The sequence below is a fragment of the Plasmodium coatneyi genome, chromosome 6 (genome assembly GCF_001680005.1).
Source record: "Plasmodium coatneyi strain Hackeri chromosome 6, complete sequence".
Classification (NCBI taxonomy): domain Eukaryota; phylum Apicomplexa; class Aconoidasida; order Haemosporida; family Plasmodiidae; genus Plasmodium; species Plasmodium coatneyi.
In genome coordinates this window covers 274,432-297,982 of record NC_033561.1, presented here as the reverse complement: position 1 = coordinate 297,982, position 23,551 = coordinate 274,432, and the positions used below count along the sequence as shown (strand labels likewise).

The following is a 23,551-nucleotide window of genomic DNA, read 5'->3' as shown; positions in this document are numbered from 1 at the left end:
AAAGGGAAAAATTTTGAATTGTCATGCATAAATATAAAATATTTTCTCCAGTAGTAATTGGAACACTCCTTACATTGTTGTTATATATTTCTAGCAAACTTGCTTTAATCAAAGGAGGGAGCAACCATTTTTATCATAGCATATTTTTTTGCTAAACTGTGGAAATACCAAAATATAGTTCACCATGCGGAAGTTAACCTAGAATTATGAAAAATTTTAAGGTTAATTATGTATTGAAAGGTGTCAATGTGCGTTATAGAAAATATTTTTTTGTGTATTAACTGAATATGCTAGTGTGTAGTGCCTAAGGCAGGGCACAAACAAGCAACAGTACAAATGGGCTTTTACGGCTAATAGGGGGAGGAAGATTTACGCTTTGAATATACCGCAACATGAACCCGTTATTAATGATTTCTTGGCTTACTCCAATTAGACATATATATGTTTGATTTTTATAAGTGTGTGCATATTTTTTAAAGTTTTTTCCTTTTTCCTTATTCTTTTACGAAAATTTGTTCCGTTTATTATTGAAATTTATTCGTTTTAGCTGATTCGTGAAAATTCGATCGATATATATTTGTATACTAATATATACATGTATAGTGCATGATTTGAAATTTTTAATGTTTGAAAAATGTGTTCTTTGCTTTAATTACAGGAACTAATTTAAATTTCAACTTTTATATGTGTTAATTTAAGTATAATAATTTATAGCATAAATTTGATAACAGAGAACAGCATTGTTTCCATTTTTATTGCACTTTTCTGTATAGACCTTAGTGCGTAATGGGAATCGTGAGGAAGGTGAGGCATATGGGTAATTCCGCATGTTCCAAGGTATATATGTGTGTGCTTCTTAAAAAGGTGGATGTCAGTTATTTTACAGCCTGATTTTGTGGAAAAATGATCACTGTAAAATTATAATATATTGAGAAATGGCTTTTTTAGATTCAATAATTTATTTAGCTTTCCTAAATTTTATCTTCCTTTTTTGTATGGGCTATGCGTGCACAGATTCTTCATAAAAGACCTAATTCCATTTGCTACATTATAATCGCAAAGGGACGTTCCTCCCAATAGTTAAATATGTATTTGTCACATACATGTGATATAAGGCTCATATGCCTATCAGTACATATATACACGCATATGAACAGTAGGGTAACATATGGTACGTAGACTTTGCTGCCCTGCCTTTGGAAAATATGGATCTTTGCTATCTCCGACCTAACTAATGCTATGAAAGGTTTGAGCAGTAAATACGAGGAGAAACCCTTCCCTACATCATGTTTCTGCTGATTGGTTATTTAATTTTAAAATTCAGGAATTTTTATATTATTAAGGAAACATGCGACTTTGTCCAGCTCACCCTTTATAGACAAAAATATATTTAAAATGTTATAATTAAAGTTAGAATGTAAACTCTGCAGAATAGGGGGAAAATATAGTGGCGAACAAGATTATTTTATCCCTAAATTTAACCATTTATGCGGAAATCAGGAGCTTATTTGGAAAATAGTATAATGAGTTACGTTGCAGAAGAATGAAAAGAACACCATTGAAAAAAGGCTAATACGTGGATAGGTGAATTTAAAAGCGAATCAATTGTTCCCTCGGAAAATGTGATTCATTATCTCGTTACATTGTACATAATATATATATATTATTTTAAAAAAATTTTTTTAACACAAATTAACGATTTGCACATTTGTGATTTAGGGGGGTTCCTCTATCAGCGTGATTAAGCTAATTATACATAACGCAAAAAAAAAACGGAAAAAAAGTGCCAAAATATCCCATTTATGAACTGATTTTTATAGATGCATCGGTAAACTCTATTAAATGTCCAAAAGGGGAATACTACTTTTGATAGTCAGCAGAGACACATTGCACATATATATATTTTTTTTCGATAATATTCAAAGTGGACCTCGTAGAATATTAATATCGTCTTACATTTTGATTAAATGTGAAGCAACTTTTAAACATCTGTTTAAAATATAAAATGAGAAAAAGATGAAGGGAGGCGTAAAATTAAAAGTGTACTATGGGAAAAGAGAAATAAAGGTTCAACTGAGGGTTCTAGTTTTTTAAATAAGTGAAAATGTTATAGTATAAATATTAAAGTACGTCCTATAATGTAATGTAAACAACAATGATGAAGGTGTAAAAATAAGTTGGGAAACACGATAAGGGTTTGGAGTTTTCCTAAGAGAAATTGCGATAAAAAGCATTTTTTTATTTTTTAAATAATAATATTGGAAGTTCCTTTTTTTTTTTTTTAATTTACGTGTTGTATGGGCCTATTTGGCGCAATTTTTTACAGGTAATAATAGCAAATTTACCCATGTTACAAAGCGAAATTTATTTTCTTTAAAAGGACTTGTTATTAAATTAAAGATATAATATCATATATTATAACAAAATGGTTAATAATAAATTTTGTGTTGGAATTTTTAATTATGGGATTATTAAATAACTACATTTTATTTTCTATTTTTTGCTGCATGTAGTCCAAAAAAATTCTAACAACTGATTATTAAATATGAGAAATAAAAAATATTAAAAAATTATTAATATGCGTCCTCCATTATATTTTTTTTATTTTCAAATAGATTCTATTTAAATAACGTTGTAGTGTTTTTTTTCTCTTCATATGATAGTCATAATATTATATGTTATAGAGTTACCATTAAAACAAACTTTATAGGTATGCAACAGCCGCATGTAAAAAAAAAAAAAAAAAGGTTCCGATTTGATTTTTACTATATTCCCCCTCATGTATTGAACTATATATTATTTATTGTTCTTTGCAACATTTTTTTAAAGCTTTTTTTATATGTACGGAATAGAATATTTTTTATGTACGTAAGAAGAATAATTAAAAAGAGTTCAAATTGAAATTAGTATAATTAATATTTTATTTTTATGTCTACTAGTTACTAGAAAAAAATTACTTAATAATAACGGTTTGCATGCTATTTTTAGTAAAAAAGTATCCCAATTTTTTTTTTTTTTTTTCGGTAATTTGGGAATGAGTTCTACAGAATAAAAATGTTGTTTCGTTAGCCATATAATTAACTATTTTATGTGTTATATATTATTAATACGCGGGAGTTACCTATTTTAGGAATTAGTTTAGTTTATGCAAATTTTTTTTTGTATTGTATTATATGCAGAAGGGAAATTTTCTTATTTTTAAATTCACTAGTTCCTTTCAGGTTACGTTAATTAGAATTTAAATATATCTAATAATTTATATGTTATATATTTATATTTAGTTAAAGAAACCTACAATAAAATGTTTATAAATATAAAAAAGTAAAGAATGACCAAGGAAAGATACAATCCTAAGACGATTGGAGATTATCAAAGAAACTATCATATAGATAATAATTTATTTGTTGAGAATGAATCAGAATATGTAACGGAGTGCCACATGGGTAAACAGGAAAATAAGTTCTTTTGTTTTTTGGTCAAGACGTGCACATTTATTGTTTTTGCATTAACATGGCAAAATTCCGATAAGGTAAACGAAACAGAAGATTTTGTCTTTTGACAGTTCTTATATGCCGCTGCAACGCATGCGTGTTTATGCGTATATAAATGTGTATATATTTATATACACATGCATGTATGCTGTGCACCTCATAAAAGAACCTTCGCGTAAAGGTTATAAACCAAAACATGTGTGTTCATTTTTCGCACATGTAACATGGTGAATTTTTTTCTCCAATTTTTATAGACGCATACTACCTCAACCTTTAGTGAATCATGTGCTAACAGAAGGAGCGTAAATGCATTAGGCGTAAGGTCGGGAAGACTGTTAATTGGAGATGCAAATATAAGCATTGAGGGAAGTTATGAATTTCTTGATGACAGCGAAGCAGATTTGCTAAGGGAAAATTACCATTCTTCTAAAAAACATCCAGAAGAAATATTTCTCGGTAGCAATTCTCAAAAATATTTAGATGATTCAATATACATTAATGAACGTGTGAGAGAGGATAACGTGCAAGTTAGTGAAAATGGTAATAATACCAAAAGTATGACGAGCGAATCATTTGATTCGTTAAGTTCCGCTAACGAGATTAGTCAATCAAATGAGGCTCCAAATGATCAAAATGAATTAAGAATGAGGTTCGACCCCATGCAGCATTACAATAACCTTAAAGAAGATAATGATCACGAAAAACAGGATGAGAGTACTGTAAGTCTTTTTATTCATCAAGAAAATAATAGCAGGAATGATAATAATGAAGGACTTAATTCAAATTATAATTCTTTGATGAATGCGAATGCTAAGGAATCATCCGGTTCCGCAGATATTGGCAAGGCAGCTGGATCAAGTAGCCCAGGAGTCAGTGAAAATATTTTTTTAAAACGATTGGTAGATTTAAAAAATTACAATAATTTTAAAGAAAATTGTGATGAAACACAGAACGATCAAGATTCTGAAATGTGTTATTCATTATTACAATTTGATTACGGTGCAAGCAGAATACATGATAATTTTAAATCAAGTGAAAATGTGGAAAAGGATGTAACTTCTGAAAATATGAATGGTAGTAATAACAGCTCAAATAAACAATCTGATGTGCCAAGTGCTAATGTCAGTTTTGGTGAATCTCGCGATACGTTAAAACAGTACAGTGATTTTCAAGATAAAGTTAATAAAATAAAAATCCATGATGATGTTAAGGAAGGATTGTACACATTAAAAGGAGTTAGTAATGTAAATGTGTCATTTAGTAAAATTAAGGAGGGCATTAATCGAAACGGAGGATTTAATAAAAATGATAATGTTCCTGGTGGCTCTAATTTAGAACAAAATAATGAAGCATTATCCAATAATGAAGATTTGCAGAGAAGATCTGATGTGCTGGATCATGACAACGCTTTTAAAAGAGAAGTTAATGAAGAAACACTTGGTCATGGGGTAAACACACAGGTGGAGCAACAAAGAGGAGATGCGAAGGAAGTTAAAGAAATAGCTGATAAAGTCCAAAATGAAGATAATTTTGAAAATATATTTGATAAATATAGGGCAGATAACGATTTTAAGGAGTTACACAGTTCGTTAATGCGTACTGTTAATATGCACAAGCATTTTGATAAAATTAATGATGATGATAATTATGGTAAAGAATATGATTCATTAAGATCTGATGGAAGCGCTGCTCAGAATCCACAGGAAGAACAAAAATCAGATGAAAAATGTGAGGATCTTGATGAAAAAGAATCAGAGAAAATACATAATTCATTAGAACATTGTAATGCTCTTAAGGAACAAGTGAATGAGGAAAAAGTTGATGAAGATCCTGAAAATGGGGTCAATATATTAAAGGAAGACGATCTTCCTAAAAATGGGGTACATCCGTCAAAAGGTGGTTCACAGAATGGCAAAAAAAAAAGTGGAAAAATGAATGGGAGGAATAATGCAAACAAACCATTTGAGGGATCCAGAAGAGACCAAAACAATTATGATAATCCAGTTAACAGATCCCCTAATGGTGGTAGAAATTCTAACAACCGAAATAATATATATAGAAACAATGGAAGTAATTGTCAAAACCCATTGGATGTATTGAAAAGCGAGCAAGATTATTCCAATGAAAATTCCCATATCATTAGCGGTATGAACAAATTTGAAAAGCAAATTGACCCATCAAAGCTTTACGAAAGCAGTGATAGCGAACAGTCAGAGATATCGAAAAATGGAAATGATGAAAGCGACGGTGGTGAATATGCAGATGATGAGGATGAAGATGAGCATGCTGAAGGGAAATATAGAAGGTATGATAAAAATAAAAAAGGCGGTTATTGTACCAAAAGTTCTTACAAATATCATGATAATCGTATAAATGTACTAAAACAAGACGAAATTGCTGGGGAATCCCAAGAACTAGGAGAATATAACGATCGCACTGAACTAGTGACGACAGTGCTAGAGAGTACAGGATATGCTGAAGAACAATTCGATGAGGTTTTAACAGATGTTGTAAATGCGGGGGAACCGTTAGATGTTAGCACAGAAGATAATACAAATGCTAGCGAGCAACACGACAGTACCTTAAAAGACAATGCTAGTGTTAAGGAACAACTTAATGAGAGAAAAAATTACCAAGATAACAAACGATTTAGTAAGTTAAAACATGAAGAGCGAGTTAGCTTCACATATGACGAATTGGATGATGACAAAAGAAGTCACGTAACCGGTAAATCCAGAAGAATTGATAACACATACAACGGTGCAGTTCATAAATCAAAAATGGTTGCTGATCGAAGGAGCGATATAACAAAGAAATTAAAAAGGATTGATGGAAGAGATAGTGATATGCCTGATCACTCAAAAAGTGGAGGCAGAAAGAGCGGTACAAATGGACACAGAAATGGCGACAAACGTAATGGTAAAGATAGCTCTATAACTGGTAACTCCAAGAATGATCACAGTACTAGTGTTATATCCGATAAATTTGTAAATGATAGAAATAAGAAAAATTCACGTACCTGTAAAAAGGATAGCGCTAATTATGAAGAGGAGGCTACTGAACTAAATAACACAGATAATTACCAGAATAAACTTTTGATTGATATGGAACTTGCTGATGATTTTAAAAGAATGTTTAATGCTTTACAGAATGCTTTTGCTACAAAGGAAAGATTCGAAGCATTAAAACATTATGAGATGTTTAAAAAGGAGATCCTTAATATACAACTTGATGCAGATTTTGAGCATTTAGTTAATAAAATGGAGCCTCGTAGCCATACTAAAAGATCGTTATATACACCAAAAGAGGAATATGAATATTTATGTGATTTATCACAGTATGAAGATTATTTTGACAGTCAATCTGATAGATTAACACATAATAATAGGAATAAGGAAATGTCTAATATGAAAAAGAAGCATAACTGTTCTGATCGTCAATCCTATTCATTAGGAAGTAATAGTACAGATAAGAAAGAACTAGATAAGAGTAAAGAAGGCAAGTATTATGAACAAAACCCTTGCCGTCGTGATAATTATGATTCTAAGAGCCTGTATAGCGTATTAAAAAAGAGAAGGAGCCTTAATAAAAGTTTTGATAAATCAAACATTAGTACTGATTATTATAATTGTAGAAATTCATTTGGCGTTCGGAAAGATAATATGCTGACCAAGGAAAAATCTGATAAATCAAAGGATGGTAGTGTTTATTATTGTTCCAAGACGTCACCTGGTGCAAGAGAAGGTAGTAACATGGAAAAAAAAAATTTGGATAAAACAAACGATCAGGATGATTATTATTATGGTTCTAAGCATGCATCTGTTTCCTCAAAAGTGAATAATGATGTGCCTAAGAATAGTTATGACAAATCACGCGGTACTACTGATAAGTGTGGAACTAGGAGTTTATATAGTGTATTAAGTAGAAATAGATCTAGAAGAAGCCTTGATAAACCGGGTGCTCCTTCTAACTATTATGGTTCAAAGGATTCCTCTAATGCATCCAAAGAGAATAAAATGGATAAGAATATTTCTTATGTAACAAGCGCGGTGCGCGATACTGCAAAACCATCAAATGTGTTAAAGGATGCTGATTCGTGTTCAAAGAGAACCGTTAAAAAAATAAACAATGAAGAAAAGGGAAAAGGAAATGATGATGTTGTTTCCCATTCTGTGAAATCCTTTTTTTCATTAAAAGGCAAACCCCAAGGTGAAAACAATACATATAATTCATCAAAATATGATCAGAGCAATTTAGATGATCTATATGACGAATTAGATGATGCTCACGCCCTGAATAAGCGATATAAGTCAGTAAGATACAGTAAAGTAGCCTTATCCAAGCTACATGATGGTTTAAAATATAATGAAAAAGAATATAGTGCACATTATAAAGCAGTGGGAAGTTATGAAAATGTTAATAAAAAGAAATCCAATATATCAAGGAACAACGGTATCAACCCTTCGAAATTACGTGAAGAATCAGAAAAGGATAATGATTTTTTGAAGTCTAGTTACACCTTCAAACGTAAAAGTTTTGATTGTAAAAAATCGTACTTATTAAAATGCAATGATAAACCTATGAGGATAGAGCAAACACATGGACATGATAGAAATTATAAAGATTCAAATGATAAAGCGGGAAATAATAGAAAAGACGGTAATAGAGAAGAATGTTATAGAGAAGGTAATAATAGAAGAGATGAACGTAGAAGAGATGATTATAGAAGAAATGATAATGGACAAAATTGTAACAGAAGGAATTGTATAGATGATGACTATGGAACGAACCTAGTAAATTTAAAAAGGAACAAAAAGTGCTTTATAAAAAAGGTATTTTCATATATAAAAGGAGATGAAAAAGGGCCTTTCAAATCAAGAATGATTAATAAGAAAAAATTGTTCTTAAAGATTTTAAAATTTATCAAAAAAATAGATTTCATGTTTGAATTAGAAATGTTGAATTCAATGAAAAGATCAATAAGGAGTGATACATTCTTGATTAAGCCAGAAACGAATTTAAATAAATTATTTTATTACACCAAGAAGTTTAAAATATTTGCTCCACTTTTATTAACGTTACTATGTTTATTCGCGTTTTACCTAGCTAGCTTACATCAATTTGTCCTTGGTACCGGTTTGATATTTCTCGTCATGGCACTTTATTATGGTATAAAAATATTAAAGTGCCATAGAATGGCTAAACTGTTTAAAACTTTTAGCCAAACCAATAAATTCGAAATAAGTTTAGAATCACCAAGAAATACTATGTATCGAGGTCTTTAAATTTAATAACGTACAAATGGGGTTAAATTGAAAATTGTGGTGTTTTCAAGAGGTATATATATATACATACATTTATGTATATATATATAGGTGTGCGTATTCGCGTAATACGTTATAAGATTTGCCTTGTACCATTTATATATATATTCTTTTTTATTTTAAGTTTTTTTTGTAATTCAGTATACCCCTTTAATATAAATAAGACATTTATTATGTTGTTCATTTGAATTTATAATTGTTGCATATGGTTATTAATGGAAATCCATAATAAGCTGTTTGTTTCATTTGTACTAATATATATATTTTTTCCTTTTAATTAACAGATTTGTTTGAAAACTTATTGATATTTTGCGTTGCTTAATTAATATAAGGGAAAGTTATTTTTTTCTGTAATTGAATTAATACATTTTTCGATAGGAAATGTATGTTTCCTTTGTTTTTTACTACTTATGAACATTTTAATTATTAATTAGTTATTCCTTGTGTGTAAATTTCAATTTGTTACACGCATATAAAGCTTATAAAAAAGGGGGCATCATATTTGTTTTGCTCTATTATTCTGACTTTATTTCACACATGTAAATTATAATTCTTTAAAGAATTGTTAATCTCAGAATGAATTATTTGATCCTTTAATTTTTTCGTATCTCTTATTTATAATTGAGTGTATTTTTCAATTCCCCCAATATAGAAAAAGAAAAAAAGTCCTTGTTACACTCATTTATACATAGACACATAAAAGTGCGAAGTTAATATTCGAAAACAGGAAAAATAATTCTACATATTTTATATATCCGTTGCAAAAGAAACGCCTACAGAAGCAGTTGTATTAATGGAATTAAAATAAAAGGAAAGGAGGATAAATTATTTTAACACATTAATGGGTTTCAATATATTTGAAATATTTATAAACTGTATATTTCATTATTTGCTTCGTAATTAGTAAGAATAATGATCTTTCATTTATTTTCATCATAAATCTTATATTTTCTTCGATATGTGGCGTAATTACATATATATATTTAAATATAACATATAGGTGGTAATGTGCAAATTTGGTACAGATGCAATTTTTTTTAAAATATATATATTGAGAAAGGACACAATTAAGGAATTCCCAAATTAGTAATTCTGTAAAACATTGAAGGATAATACATTAAGTATATTTGTATTTACGCCTACCGTTCGACCTCTTTATTTTTTCAAATATGACGAATTATTTACTGGTAAATTTTTACACTGTACCAATTTATCATAAGCCAATACGTAAGGGACCATAACATAAGCATATGGAGGAAACCATAACAGTAATTTTCCCTTTTTTAAATAATCGATGTATCTTCATTACTAGTAAATAAGATTAGACACACAAGACAATTAAATATAGATTCTTGAAAAATTGTATATATCTATTAATTTATTTTCTTTAATTTTTTAGAGTCCTCAGCCGAAAACGTTACCTTCGTACAAGTTTTACCAAAAATTGATAAATGGGGAAAATTTAAATGATGTCAAAAATTTATGTAGGGGCGTATTAAATAGATACCCTAATGGTGAATGGCTTTATGGACTTTGCAAACAACTCATAAAAAACGTGGAATTGGTACGAGATGACAATGACGATACTTTTCGTAAGAAGCATTGCTTTGATATAAATTATTGGCTCTATGATGAAGTGTATAACGGACTTAAGTCTATTGACAAGGAAAGCGATTTTTAGAATACCATTAATCGTTTTAATGAGATATGGACTGAATTTATTGTTCATAGTTATGAAGTAAAAGAAGATAAGGAGGTATGCTTTCCGGATAAAACTTTATTTAGGGATAACTTTTTGACACATTTAAAACAAATGAAAAATTTTATGGATTATATTGAAGATTATAAATTCATTAAAGGGGAAATTGGGAAAAGTACATATTATGCATGTCAGACATATTTGGATTATCTTAAAGAGAGAATTCCATTATATTTATCCTTTGAACCGTTATGTACAAAGCTAGGGCTTAACGCTTGTACAAATTATATTCAGGGTTATTTCTTATATGATCCAAGAAAATTGTTTACTAAATATGAATTACTGAAACTATATGTTGAATCGTGGTGGAATCCTTGTTATAAGAACGCCGTAGATGTATTCAATGATTTCCAGAAATCACCTACAGCATTCATAGCGAAGTATAATAAATATGTTCAACCGTTCATTGATAACCCTGAACGGAAAAAAGTAATTTTAGCACAAAGAGGTGAAGTGAGACATTCTAATGCTGAAGCAAATCCGCAACCTGCGGCTATATCACTTGCAGCCAACTCAGAAAAACTCACAGAAATTCCAAGTAAAGTACATAGCGATGATAATATTTTCTTAAGATTCATAAATGAAAAAGGGTTTTCATTAAGTAAAGTTGCTTTGTGTACATTTTTTTCTGTATTGACAATTACAATGCTTATAGCAGCTTTAATGAAGGTAAAAGGAAAAACGCTGCTTACAGTACTAGATGTCTTCCGTAAATATTACATAATTACGCCATTTGTTATTTTGCATAATTTTAATTTATTTTACGTTTTTTTACTTAATTTAATATATTTTTTTTTTCAGTTCACTCCACTTGGAAATCGCTTCTCACGAAGACGTAAAAGAATAAGAAGTGAGCTTGAGCATAATATTTACCCTGCAGACGGGGATCCAATATTTGACAGTTATGATAGTTTGACTACTATTTCGGATGGTAGTGAGCACAGCATAGCATACGATGCTATGTAATATGGCATATACTTAGATAATGTGGAACATTGCACTAAACGTACCATAACGGATATGTGTAGCTCAAGAGTAAAAATGCCGCAGCTACGATTTTATAGGGAGGCGGAATAGTGTATATGTTCATATATATATATATATTATGCATCTGGATGAAGGGGACCCACACTAGTAATGCTTTAGGTAAATCATTTTGCAAAATATGAAGACATGATTATGCTGCAGATACATATTACAAAAAATAAGGCAAGGTGTAAATTTTCAAATTTATCACACTGTGTAAGTGGTAAAACAAAGTAGGAATGGATTTGAACAAAATAAACTATCTATATAAAATTCATTTGCTATAAGCGTTAAAATAAAGTGCTCTACACTTCTTAATTTAGAATGAAAAATATGTGCAGAATTAAAACGAAGGACCTGGCTTTTAAAACTTTATTTATAAGATTAATAATTAAAGTGTTAACTTTTGTTTAAGTTTATCATATTAGTGTAACTAAAAAAAGCCAAAAATATTTGAATTTTTTTTTTTTGTATAAACGTTTGAATTTACGCAGTTATTTCTATATGCGCCAATCTATATATGCATATATGCAGATGCATATACCTATATTTTTTGTGGATTGTTTTGTAATTCGAAATTATGCTATATTTTTTCTTTTTTTTTTTTTTTTTTTATACTACTGGACATGATGTTACAGGTGCGCCTGAAATGTTAACATCTGGCTTAAGAATTTCTCGCGAAATTATTTCCTGAGCGGCCATAATTAATAAGATTTGAAGTGCGCATTGGTGCAGAATCCTGAATAACAGAATGCTTCATCCTTGTAAGTATTTTTCTATTTGACATTTTTATTTTTCTTCCATTATTTGTCTGCTCGAAGTAGGGATATTTTAGAACACGTTGCAATTACAGTGCACGTATCCAACTTGTTGACACCTTTTTGCTTCCATACGTGTACGATCGTAAGATGATCAGTGTTTGGATATCAAGGAGCAGAAGCAGAACCCTTTTTTTATCTTCGGCACATTTTGCAACTTGACTTTTTAGTTGTATAATTTTTGAACACATCATTTATATAGTTTGTCCACTTTTCCTTTGAGGATTCGCGTAGTTCTTTCCACGATCTTCTCTTCAATTTGATATACCTTAGAAATTCCCACCTTGCACAAAGATCTTCCTTAGCAAATTCCTTTATATTTTTTAAATCAAAGCGTTCTTTTTTTAGTAGTGCATTCGTTATTTTATCATCCACATGTTTGCATTTTTTCGTTTCAAATTCTTTTGGTATGTTATAATGTTTAGCTGACATATCACAATAATTTTGTATTTCTTGTTGCATTCGAATAAAATTTACCTTCTCATGATTATTTACATATTTCCACACGAGATGCATCGTCTTGCCATTAACAGCCCCCTTTATGTTATTTAATTTATCGCTTAATTCGTCTTCTGTTACTTCTTCGCAATTGCCAATATTTGCACAACTGAACATGATTTCGTTTTTATTATATTCCCCTGGCTTCCCCGTGTTGGTTTTCAATTGGTTGTCATTTGAAATTTTCTTTTTTAAGTCTTCATTCTGTTTATCCACATTTCCTAAAGAATTGTTATTTTCATTATGTTTAAATGGAAATGGATTCTTCTTCTGTTTTTCGATAGCATTATTAGCTCGGGATCCTTTTAAAAATGAAGAAATGTCTTGATATAATATCCTCGAATGTCTGTTATTTAAGTGTGAGTGTGAATATTTATTTCCTGTGGATGTTTTTATGTTCTATAAAAGTTGCAGTATAAAGAAAAGGATTACTTTCAAAAATTTGCTTACACGTGTAGTTTGGAGTAAATAAAAAAGCGATAATATAATGGATGTATAACGGTGCGTGCTCTTTAATTAAGAGAAGTTACATACTTGTAGGAAAAGGTAATACAAAGACAGAACTAATGCAATAAAAACAGACTTGAAAAATATATATGTCGCAAATTTGTTGCTTCTTAAATTTATTTCCTTTTCTTTGAACGATTTTTTGAAGGAACTCTTTCCTTTTGTTATATTCCCGAACGAAGCTATTATGGACAAAAGAAAATTTGGATTATTCTTATTATCATGCATTTTTTTTTTCCTCCTTTATTTTTTTTTTTTTAATATATGTTGAAGGATGCAGCAAAACTGTTTTATTAATAAAAATGTTACTGCTATATTTTGTATATAACTAAAAGGTATAATTCACTTATGCTGCGCATGTTATTACACTGCGTTAAATTATTTTGCCAAGCATACACCAAGAAAACGGAAAATGTTTAAAAGACTATCTTATAGAATAGTGAAGGAAATATGTCAAATGACAGAAAATATCCATAGGTATATATGCATCACACAAAAAATAAACGATTTCGCAAAAACATAGGAATAAAAATATGTGGTGTTGAATAAGCTTTTAATATATGCAGTATTGTCTAAAGTGACGAAGAGAAGAACAGATATTTAAAATACAGACAAAATCATTTTGTGGATTATATATTTTTTATATTTTCCTTTTTTTCAAATAAGATGTTTCAAAAATATTTTTGTGCGATTGGGTGTCAGAGATTCTTAAATTGTAATTTTGTTTTAAAATGAAAGATAAATTTGAATAATTGGTTGCAATTTAAAAATAAATTTTTGGGGTGTATTTCTTTCTATATTTAAATATAAATATGACTCATAATATAAAAAAAAAATGACCCGCACCCACTACCAGTTTTTGCGTTTTTCACGCTAAAAATGACATAAAAATTGTTATTATTATGCAGGACAAAATTGCAATTAAAGGAAATAAATAATACATACACATATGTTCGTGCAACGCAATGGGAAAATGTAATTTGGGGCTAATTTGTTCTTTTGCATTTAAAAATTTTTCCTTTATTTGTATTAACTTTTCAAATAACACAATTTGCAGTTTTTTTTATTGTATTTTGTTGCAATCATTTTCCGCACTTACCCCTATTTCTGTTATATTGTTGGCAACGTTGCGTAGTTAATTTTTAAATTGAAGTTTCCATTTTAGTTGCACATATATATTTTTTTTTGGTCTCTGTTAATTAAGAAATAATGAATGCGTAAAAGTGGCAGACGAATAGAAAAGACAATAATATGACTCTTACCGCAATTCATACAACCCTTAAAGGTAAGGAATGCATATACTGCCTGGTACATAAGAATTAGTACATGTTAAGAAACGTAATAAATGGATGCGGTGAACAGCTCTTTTAGAATTAGAATAGTTCAGATGAAGTTCAATTTTATTCAAACACACACGTGTATTTATGAGAATAGCAAATTATCTCCTTGCCGTTAGAAAGAACTTCGTGTTTCCCCGAAAATCAAGGAAAACGATGATTGAACAACTATTCATTTAGTACATAACATGTGTTTTCTTTCACCGTTGGAGGGTGTTCTATAATTTTTGTTGCTAAATGTGTTTAATGATACATTTCCCCTCTTTAGGGATCCTTCAAATTCAATTTTACCAAAAAAGGGGCATTTGTCCTTCAATAATTTATGAAATAAAAATATGGGTATATTAATATGTGTGCGCTTCTTTTTTCTGTGAAGATAATTATATGTGTGGTAAAAGGAAACATGCCTCTGATTAGTCACACAAGTAGCCGAAGCTTAGGCTACTTTTACAACTTTGCAAAAGATGATTATATCACATATTTCGCATAACATGTGACAATTACAAAATTGGTGAATTCGTTTTTTTTAAATATTAAGGCTTTCATATTTTTCTTTTTCCTTTTTTCCTTTTTTCTTTCTTCCTTTTCTTTCTTTTGCTAATGTGCAACTTTATTCATAATGTATTAAGGTCTTTTCTTTTTTTTTTTTTTTTTTAAAGAATGAACATAATATGTTGATTGAACTGGCTTGCCGACGGAAAAAAAAGGAAGTGTAAGCATATAAATTTCACATTGAAGGTTTTATTTATTTTGAACACAATTCGCGTGGAGCTATTATTATAGTGGTACACATTACCATTATATAGTATTTTTGTTTTGTCAATCATGCATATTCATGTACGTTTTTTTTTAACTTATACGCGGTATTAAAATTTTGAAGATTTATACCTGTTTGTATAATATTTTCATAAGAACAAGTGTTAAAATAAACACTTCACTCTTTTTTTCCTTTTATATGAAAATATGAGTATTAACAGAGGAAAGAAGTCAAGAGGCGAAGTTTTGTTACTTTTAGAATAAAAAGTTAAAACTGCTTATTTTACTTTAAGTTCACTATTATGAAAAATTGCACGTCCTCGGACCTCAACTTTTTTTAACTGAATCAAAAAAAAAATGAGGTAAATTCCACAGTTCACAGCATTTTACATTTATGCCTAACATATGTACGTACATGCGATATTTTTCATGCAATAGAATTATGAATGGTAGAATAGTCCTAAGGGGAAAGGAAGGGGGGTAAAACACGGAATTAATTGAAGCAGCAAGAAGGGCGGATGTCATTCAATATCGTTTAATCTGAAAGGATTTGTAATGAAAAAATTGAAGTAGAAATAATTAAAATTAAAAAAATTCCCAGAAAAATGAAAACGGTTGTTAAAATAATAAATAACGCGAAGAAGAGGTTGCGTAAAAAGGAACACACATAAAAAAATCGTAAGGTTCACCAAAAGGTTCCCTTTAGTGTTTAAAGGAAAATAAAGGAATTTATAAGGTGAATAAAAATATTCAGGCGTATGAACAGGTAATCAACTCCTTATTTGAAGTTTATTATATACACATGAGCACTCGGAAAGGATGTTTTAAAAACGCGCGAATTGTAACGACAAAATACACAAATATGATAACACACCTGATATTATTTCCTAAAGCAGAAGTGTTACCACTGCTAAGTACTTTACGCCTACAATTAATAGTAAATATATAACATAGAGAGCAGGCAAAGGAACATGCTCGATGACACTCAAACCATTTCACCATTTGTCGTTACCATGAAGGGTATGTGTGTACCACGTTGCAACAACAACAAGCGCAGCAGCCGATACACCTTCCATCCTTCATAATTCAACTAAAAGAATAACCGATTACATATGAACTCATGTTTTTAGCGCCAGCAGGAAATCATGGCAAAAAGTTAAACAGTTCGCAGGTGATGATGGTGCAATTTTTCGTTACCCCCCTCTGTACTTGGGTTTATATTATAATGCTTTATTCTTGTACAACTGCCTGTATACAATTACTATTCTTTTTTGTATTTAATAAATATACACTAATAAGAGGTGGAAAAAAAAAACAGTTTGCTCCCTTTTCCGATCTAAGGTTAAGAAAAATATATTAATGTTCCTTGTTCCCACAGCGACTCTATTATCAACTGCTTGTAAAAAACGGAAAAAAAAAACGCGAAAAACTCACAAAAGGGTGAAATTACATAGTAATTTTATGTATATTATTAGTTGCTAACATTTATAAATAGAGAAATATATACATAAGATTTTAATTTCATGAAATATCTGCGGTTTATTCATATGTAAAGATCAAGGATGTTTCTAATTTGCATAAAATTCATAATCATAAATATAAAAGGGGGCATAAATTTTTGGAACTAATTCCTTTTTCTTTTATTTGCGCATGCAACCGGCTTATAAAATTTCTTACCCATATACACCATTTGTGTGCTCATGGAATCAAACTCCTTTCTTTTCTTTATCCTTTGCACACCATACCTAGAACAAAAATCTTCTAACCACGTACATTATGTGTTTGCTCATGAAATTCACCTTTTTTTTTTTTTTCTTCTTTTTTGCACACCATATCTACTATTTGTTTTGGGATATACTCTGGGTTACGGTTGTAATAAAGGAAAAAAAAAAAAAAAAGGAGTACTATTGGTGTTGTATAAAATTGTACACATAAAGTACCTTGTTCTAAGAAAAAAAAAAAAAAAAGAGTACTACAGGTGTTGTATAAGGGTGCACGCATAGAGTACCTTGTTCTAATAAAAAAAAGTGATTACTACAGGTACTGCATGAATATGTACTCATAAAGTTCGTTGTTCTAAGAAAAAAAAAAAAAAGAAAAGAAAAGAAAAAAGGAGTATTACGGGTGTTGCATAAAAGTGTACGCATGAAGTTTGTTGTTCTAAGAAAAAAAAAAAAAAGAAACAATACTACGGGTGTTTGTATAAAAGTGTACACATAAAGTACCTTGTTCTAATAAAAAAAAAAAGAAAAGAACAACAGGTGTTGCATGAATGTGTACTCATAAAGTTCGTTGTGTTAAGAAAAAAAAAAAAAAAAAAAAAAAAAAAAAGGTTTTTAAAAATATCAATAAAGAATTGCCAACAACATTGCCATAACATTTTTTATGTTTTATCCCCTGCATATAGGTTATTATAATTTAGGTATACGCGGTTTCAGTATATACATTCGTTCAAGTTTTCTTTCTTTTCCACAGATATGCTTAATTCTATGTGTAGAACACCTAGGTACATAAATTGCGTACACCCCTTTCTGTGCTTTGTATAATATAACCACAATACACATTTATTTCTAAATAATATGGAAGGAAAAAAAAAAAAACGTTTTTTATTTTTTCTCCCAGTTTTATTATTATCACACGAGGTACTAAAAAAAGGGGCAATTTTTCGATCAGACTAATACATTATCTTGTACATTTAATTGCCCTGAGAAAACAATAAAAAAAAAGGACCATTTAATTGTACTAAAAGTGGGGGCGAATTCAAAGAAGCTAAAAATCGTGTGATGCGTGTAATTTGTTCTCTTCATTTTTCTTTTAGGTGAATAATGTATTATTAGAACGAATGAATGGAACTCTTCCAGGGAAATGCGAAAATGAAAACGTGCAAGGTAAAAATGGCCGTATTTTAGCTACAGGACATTACTGTATGGAGGAAGATCACATACAACCATGGTTAGAAGGAACTGATGGAAGCAGAATAGGAAGAGCGCAGCAAAATGTAAAATATGAATATGGCGTAACAGAAGTAAAAATAAAGGATGCACAAATGAATGGAAAAAGAACTAGCCGCATTTTGAAGGAATCCACTGACGATGCGCAAAACGTTGGAGACAACAATGACATAGGGGAAGAAGCAAATGGAGAACATAAAACGGACAGTAAAACGGATAACGGGAGGAATGTAAACAATTTGGTTATGTTAGATTATGGTATGTCTGGCAGTGGGCATCCATCTGAGACCCTTGATAATGTTCCTGGATTAGTGACTGAACATGAGGGAAAATCCCTTAGAAATTCCTCGGAAGGTGGTGGGCATCCTTACGATATGGGTCAGACGAAAACAATGTCTAGTGGTGTTATGAATGATGCTTTTTTCCAGAAGAATGTTATGAGGAAGTGTAATGATAAGAGAAGACGCGGGGTAAGGGATTGGGACTGTCCTCCTAGAAGAGATGTTTGTATACCAGATCGAAGATATCAATTATGTATGATGGAAATTACGAATTTGATAGATAATACAAACACACATTTCCATAATGATATAGCATTTCGGAAATTATATTTGGAAAAGAAACTTATTTATGATGTTGGAGCAGAGGGTGATTTATTATTAAAGAAGAATAACAACGTATATAACCAAGACTTATGTAACGATGTCAGATGGAGTTTGGAAGATTTTGGAGATATAATTATGGGAACTGATATGGAATCCATTGGATTTTCCAGAGTAGTGGAAAAAAATTTGAGCAGCATCTTTGGAACTGATGCAGATGCCAAAGTTCATCGTAAGGAATGGTGGGATAAACATAAAAAAGAGATTTGGAAAGCAATGATGTCCACAGTTAGAAAAAAATTATGGTGGTATTCTTCATGGTCTTGTAATGAAAATGTTCAGCTAAATGTAGAACCGCAGATATATAGATGGATTCGAGAATGGGGAAGGGATTATAGGTCAGAATTATCCATTGAAGTGAGAAAACTGAGAGAGAAATGTGATAAGAGATTCTACTATGTTGCTAAAAACGTATGTATGGCATTTCCATGTAACAATACATGTACATTATATGAAGAATGGATAACGAGAAAAAAAAAACAATGGAATATTCTGTCAAATAAATTCTTAAGTGTAAAGGAGGCACAAAACATCCAGAGAGCAGGTATCGTAACTGCATATGATATACTAAAGCAGGAGATAAATAACTTTAAAGAGGAGGATTTTGAGAATGAAATTAACAATCGTGATAAGGTATATATTGATTTTTGTATTTGTGGCGATAGGAAGGTAAAAACAAATACCCAGGAAATCGTGAAGAATGTAGAGAGTGCTCCTAACTTGGGGGCACAAAATTTGGAGTCCACTGTTCAATCTGTAAATAATAGTAGGGGGGAACAGGCTCGAGGGGATTCTGCGCACGTAAGTGTTAATACTGGCAAAGATAGTTCTACCGTAAGTACCGGTTCTGCCGCTGCTTCTGCCGGTGAAGGTAGTAATGTTGGAGAGGATGGTGTCTCCAGTGGGGGGGAAGGCGGTTCCGGTGTTCTGGGTGTTAGCGGTGAAGCTGGTGTTTCCGGCTCTGGTCCCTCTGCTCTCGCTGAAAAAGATGGTAAAGTTGATAATGGCACTGGTACTGAACATAGGAAAGATGGTAAAGAAGCTGATACGGAAAAAAATACAGAAGGGAAAGATACACAAGACACAGTTCATAGCCCACAGGGGTCACTTAATCAACATACTAATGAAGGAGCAAGTTCGGGACAAACTCATACAGAGAAGGGCGCCGAAACAGCAGGAGCTGGTACACCCACTCCTGGACAATCTGATATTGCTGATCCTGCTATTGGTGATGTTCCTGGATCTGGCAGTAACCCAAATGAGGGTGCAACTCCGTTAACTGGAACTGAAAATTTGGAATCAAACGGAAGTGTACATGAAACTACTAATGATATAGCTCACAATTTAGAAAATACGAATGGAGGTAGAGAAAGGGATTTGAAGGAGCATAATTTTAACAATGATGACATGCCGAATGGTGTACCCAATTCTGATCAAACTGCACATGTAGATGGACATCATAGGAATAGCATCATGGAAGATGAAGCAGAAAGGGGAGTGCATATGAATCAGGATAATTTTAAGGAAAATCTAAATAGGTACCACTTAAATAGCCTTAACAATTTGAGTAGTGGTAAATTAGATATAAGGGAATACAAGTACAGAAATGTCAATGCAGCACGAGAAAAAATTATCCGTATGTCTAAAGCACGCAAGTGCAATAATAGTGCTTCCTTAATGTACTGTAACTCTATAGAAGACAAAATGTGGTCGAGCACTTGTTCTAAAGAGGAAAGAAGATATTTATGTTGTTCAATATCGGATTTTTGCTTGAGCTACTTTGACGTCCATTCTTATGATTACCATGATTGCATGAAAAAGGAATTTGAAGATCCATCATATCATTGCTTTACAAAAGGGAGCTTTACAAGTATGCAGAAAAAGATGTTGAATAGAGAAAGATGTTATGTAAATTAAAGAAAAATTCATTTTAACAATGCTATAAAAACTTTTTTAACCAATATTCTTTTTGCAGGAATGGCTTATTTTGCCGGCGGGGGAGCGTTTCTGATATTGCTGTTATTAGTTGCCTCATGGAGTGTAGTCACGAATGAGTAACCAAAAAATAAAATAAAATAAATATTAGAATAAAAGATAGAATAACAACTATAAGAGAAAATAAAATAAGAAATGCTGTTAATGCACAATTAATTTTATGTATTCCATGTGTGAAGTTTTGAAGAGAGTAAAAATGTGCAATCATTACATGCATGTATATGCACATATATACGTGTATGTACCTATATATAATAAATCTGCACTTCCCTGTCCCTGCAGTTCTGAAGAAGCTACATTTAATGAGTTTGAAGAATACTGTGATAATATTCACAGAACCCCCCTGGTGTCTAACGGTAATTCAAATTTCAAAAAAAAAAAAAAAAAATTCCACATAAAAAGGAATATCACATAATTCTTCTCTATTCTTTTTATATCTTTTTTTAGATATTGAACACATGCAAACATCAACCCCCATGGATTATTCATAATGCTACTTTGGTAAATAAAAGCAATTCTGATTTTAGTGCTGATATAGCGCAGATATTTTGCTTGATGTAATAAATGAGAAAATATATCAAGCTTTATGCATGAATGATTTGCAAGCACTATGACAATTATTTGCATTGTGTGTCTTTATTTAAATATTTAAATTAGAATTAATTGTTTGTATTTGTAGCAAGTGAATACAAGTGTATTTCCTTTTATTGGCTTGTAGGATGTAGTCCTTTTGCCAATAGAGCAAAAATTCGTTTAAGCGAAATGTACAATTTCTTTTTTTTTTTTTCAACTTTTTATTTTTTTTTATATTACCCCAAAAAAAAAATACGAATTTTATTAATTTGAATAATACATATTAAAGTATGAAAGAAGAAAAAAAAATAACTGCGATTTAGTGCTCCACTTAGTTACTACTTTATTGCAGAAGATAGAACAGTTCTAGGGGGATGTTTACCTGTGTTGCTAAAAGGGGGGGCACTTTCGTTTTTTTTATTTTTTTCGGTTTGTTGATGTCATAAGGGGTGGTAGGGTGCAGTGCAGTTGTACCCTCATAGCGATTACTAAATGGAGCAACGTGCATAGTTCTCTTGAGAAGCTTTTTTTTTTTTTTTTTTTTTGAATTCTATATATATATGGCAGCGTTCCGTGGCTAAAATGCCTGCCTTATGTTCTTTTCCACCCTATTTGACGAACGCGCCAAATATTCATCCTTGGAAGTAACACCATTTAAAATCAAGTGTTAAACCAAAAGGGAAAAAAATAAAAGAGAAGACAGTTTGTCCTTACTTCCTCACGTTTGGGGTACGAACGAACTAAGCCCTTTAAAGACCACATACATTTTATGTGCACCAATGCAGCGAACAAAAATGAGATAACTAATGGAATGAAAAGAAAAAACATATATAATGGTAATACGCGGAGTGTAATTGTACTATGATTTTTAATATTTCATATTTCTTTAAAAGGTAAGAAGAATAAATAGTTCCATATTTCATGGAGGCAAATGGTTAAAAGTAGTTATTCATTTTTTTCATCCTGAAATACTAAATAGGGTGTACGCATTTATATATTAGTAAAGAAAATGCAGAAGAGCATAAAAAACATTGGTGCATTGTGTTAAGAATATTACCATATAAAATTCGCGGTGTTAATTTTTCTATTGAAAACTATGATTCTTAATGTGTATGGAATTATCAATTTTAAAATTAAAAAAAAAAAGAAAAGAAAAATGCTATAAAATATAAATTTAAATGTAAATAGGAATAACAAAATAAGTAAAAACAAGTGCTAAATGGAATATCAAAATTTTTTTGCTTAGTTTTGTATTTCTGATTCCCTATTTATAAGAACAAGGCAGAAAAATAAGAAAACAAAATAAGAAAGGAGTAAGAACAAAATAAAATCCGGAATATCACAATTTAGCGTCCTTTTATGTAAGGTAGGAATTTTTATTACAACCATCATTTTATTTAAATTAATTTAAAATTTTGTTCTAAAAACGGTGACATATATTCATGCATTTTATGAAAACGGTGCTACATTATTTTTATATATTTAACGAGGCCCCGGAAGTTAATTAAATTTAAATAATATATGTTGTAAAGCAGTAATTAAATATTGTTCAATCTATTGTCCTTTTAAGTGTAATTAGATTAATTTATCATTTTTATGTTAAAGTATAAAAAAAAGAAAAAATAAAATGCCCCGATTTTTCTGTTTTTCTGTTTTTCTGCTTATTGTTTATTTATATTAAAAAGAAGCAACTCAAACCCCGCAAAAAAAAAAAAAAAAAGACCTCATAAAATAAACAACCACTGTTGTTATAATCGTATCAGAATACAGACTTCGTAAGAATATCTTGTTCTTATTTTTCTGTAAGAAAAGTTATTTTACGCATTTAATATAATATAAGAAATTCTAGAAATT

The 23,551-nt window shown here is 30.5% G+C and overlaps 5 protein-coding genes across 5 annotated transcripts; 4 read left to right on the top strand and 1 right to left on the bottom strand.

The window, feature by feature from the left end:
* Positions 1-3,328: 3,328 nt before the first annotated feature.
* Positions 3,329-8,776, top strand: PCOAH_00013250 (Pv-fam-d protein; the record flags this gene model as incomplete). The annotated part of the gene is made up of 2 exons (XM_020058134.1): positions 3,329-3,529; positions 3,746-8,776. The coding sequence occupies 2 exons, from the start codon at positions 3,329-3,331 to the stop codon at positions 8,774-8,776; spliced, it is 5,232 nt and encodes a 1,743-aa protein (XP_019913908.1).
* A 1,289-nt stretch (positions 8,777-10,065) lies between these two features.
* PCOAH_00013240 (Kir-like protein) lies at positions 10,066-10,496 on the top strand (the record flags this gene model as incomplete). Its single annotated transcript, XM_020058133.1, has 2 exons — positions 10,066-10,083; positions 10,215-10,496. The coding sequence occupies 2 exons, from the start codon at positions 10,066-10,068 to the stop codon at positions 10,494-10,496; spliced, it is 300 nt and encodes a 99-aa protein (XP_019913872.1).
* A 132-nt stretch (positions 10,497-10,628) lies between these two features.
* On the top strand, positions 10,629-11,540 carry PCOAH_00013230 (Kir-like protein; the record flags this gene model as incomplete). The annotated part of the gene is made up of 2 exons (XM_020058132.1): positions 10,629-11,243; positions 11,376-11,540. The coding sequence occupies 2 exons, from the start codon at positions 10,629-10,631 to the stop codon at positions 11,538-11,540; spliced, it is 780 nt and encodes a 259-aa protein (XP_019913642.1).
* A 1,013-nt stretch (positions 11,541-12,553) lies between these two features.
* Positions 12,554-14,096, bottom strand: PCOAH_00013220 (Uncharacterized protein; the record flags this gene model as incomplete). The annotated part of the gene is made up of 2 exons (XM_020058131.1): positions 12,554-13,315; positions 13,451-14,096. The coding sequence occupies 2 exons, from the start codon at positions 13,649-13,651 to the stop codon at positions 12,554-12,556; spliced, it is 963 nt and encodes a 320-aa protein (XP_019913882.1).
* Positions 14,097-18,358: 4,262 nt separating this feature from the next.
* On the top strand, positions 18,359-21,615 carry PCOAH_00013210 (alpha Duffy binding protein; the record flags this gene model as incomplete). Its single annotated transcript, XM_020058130.1, has 4 exons — positions 18,359-20,999; positions 21,105-21,183; positions 21,407-21,480; positions 21,572-21,615. The coding sequence occupies 4 exons, from the start codon at positions 18,359-18,361 to the stop codon at positions 21,613-21,615; spliced, it is 2,838 nt and encodes a 945-aa protein (XP_019913776.1).
* Between the last annotated feature and the right edge of the window lie 1,936 nt (positions 21,616-23,551).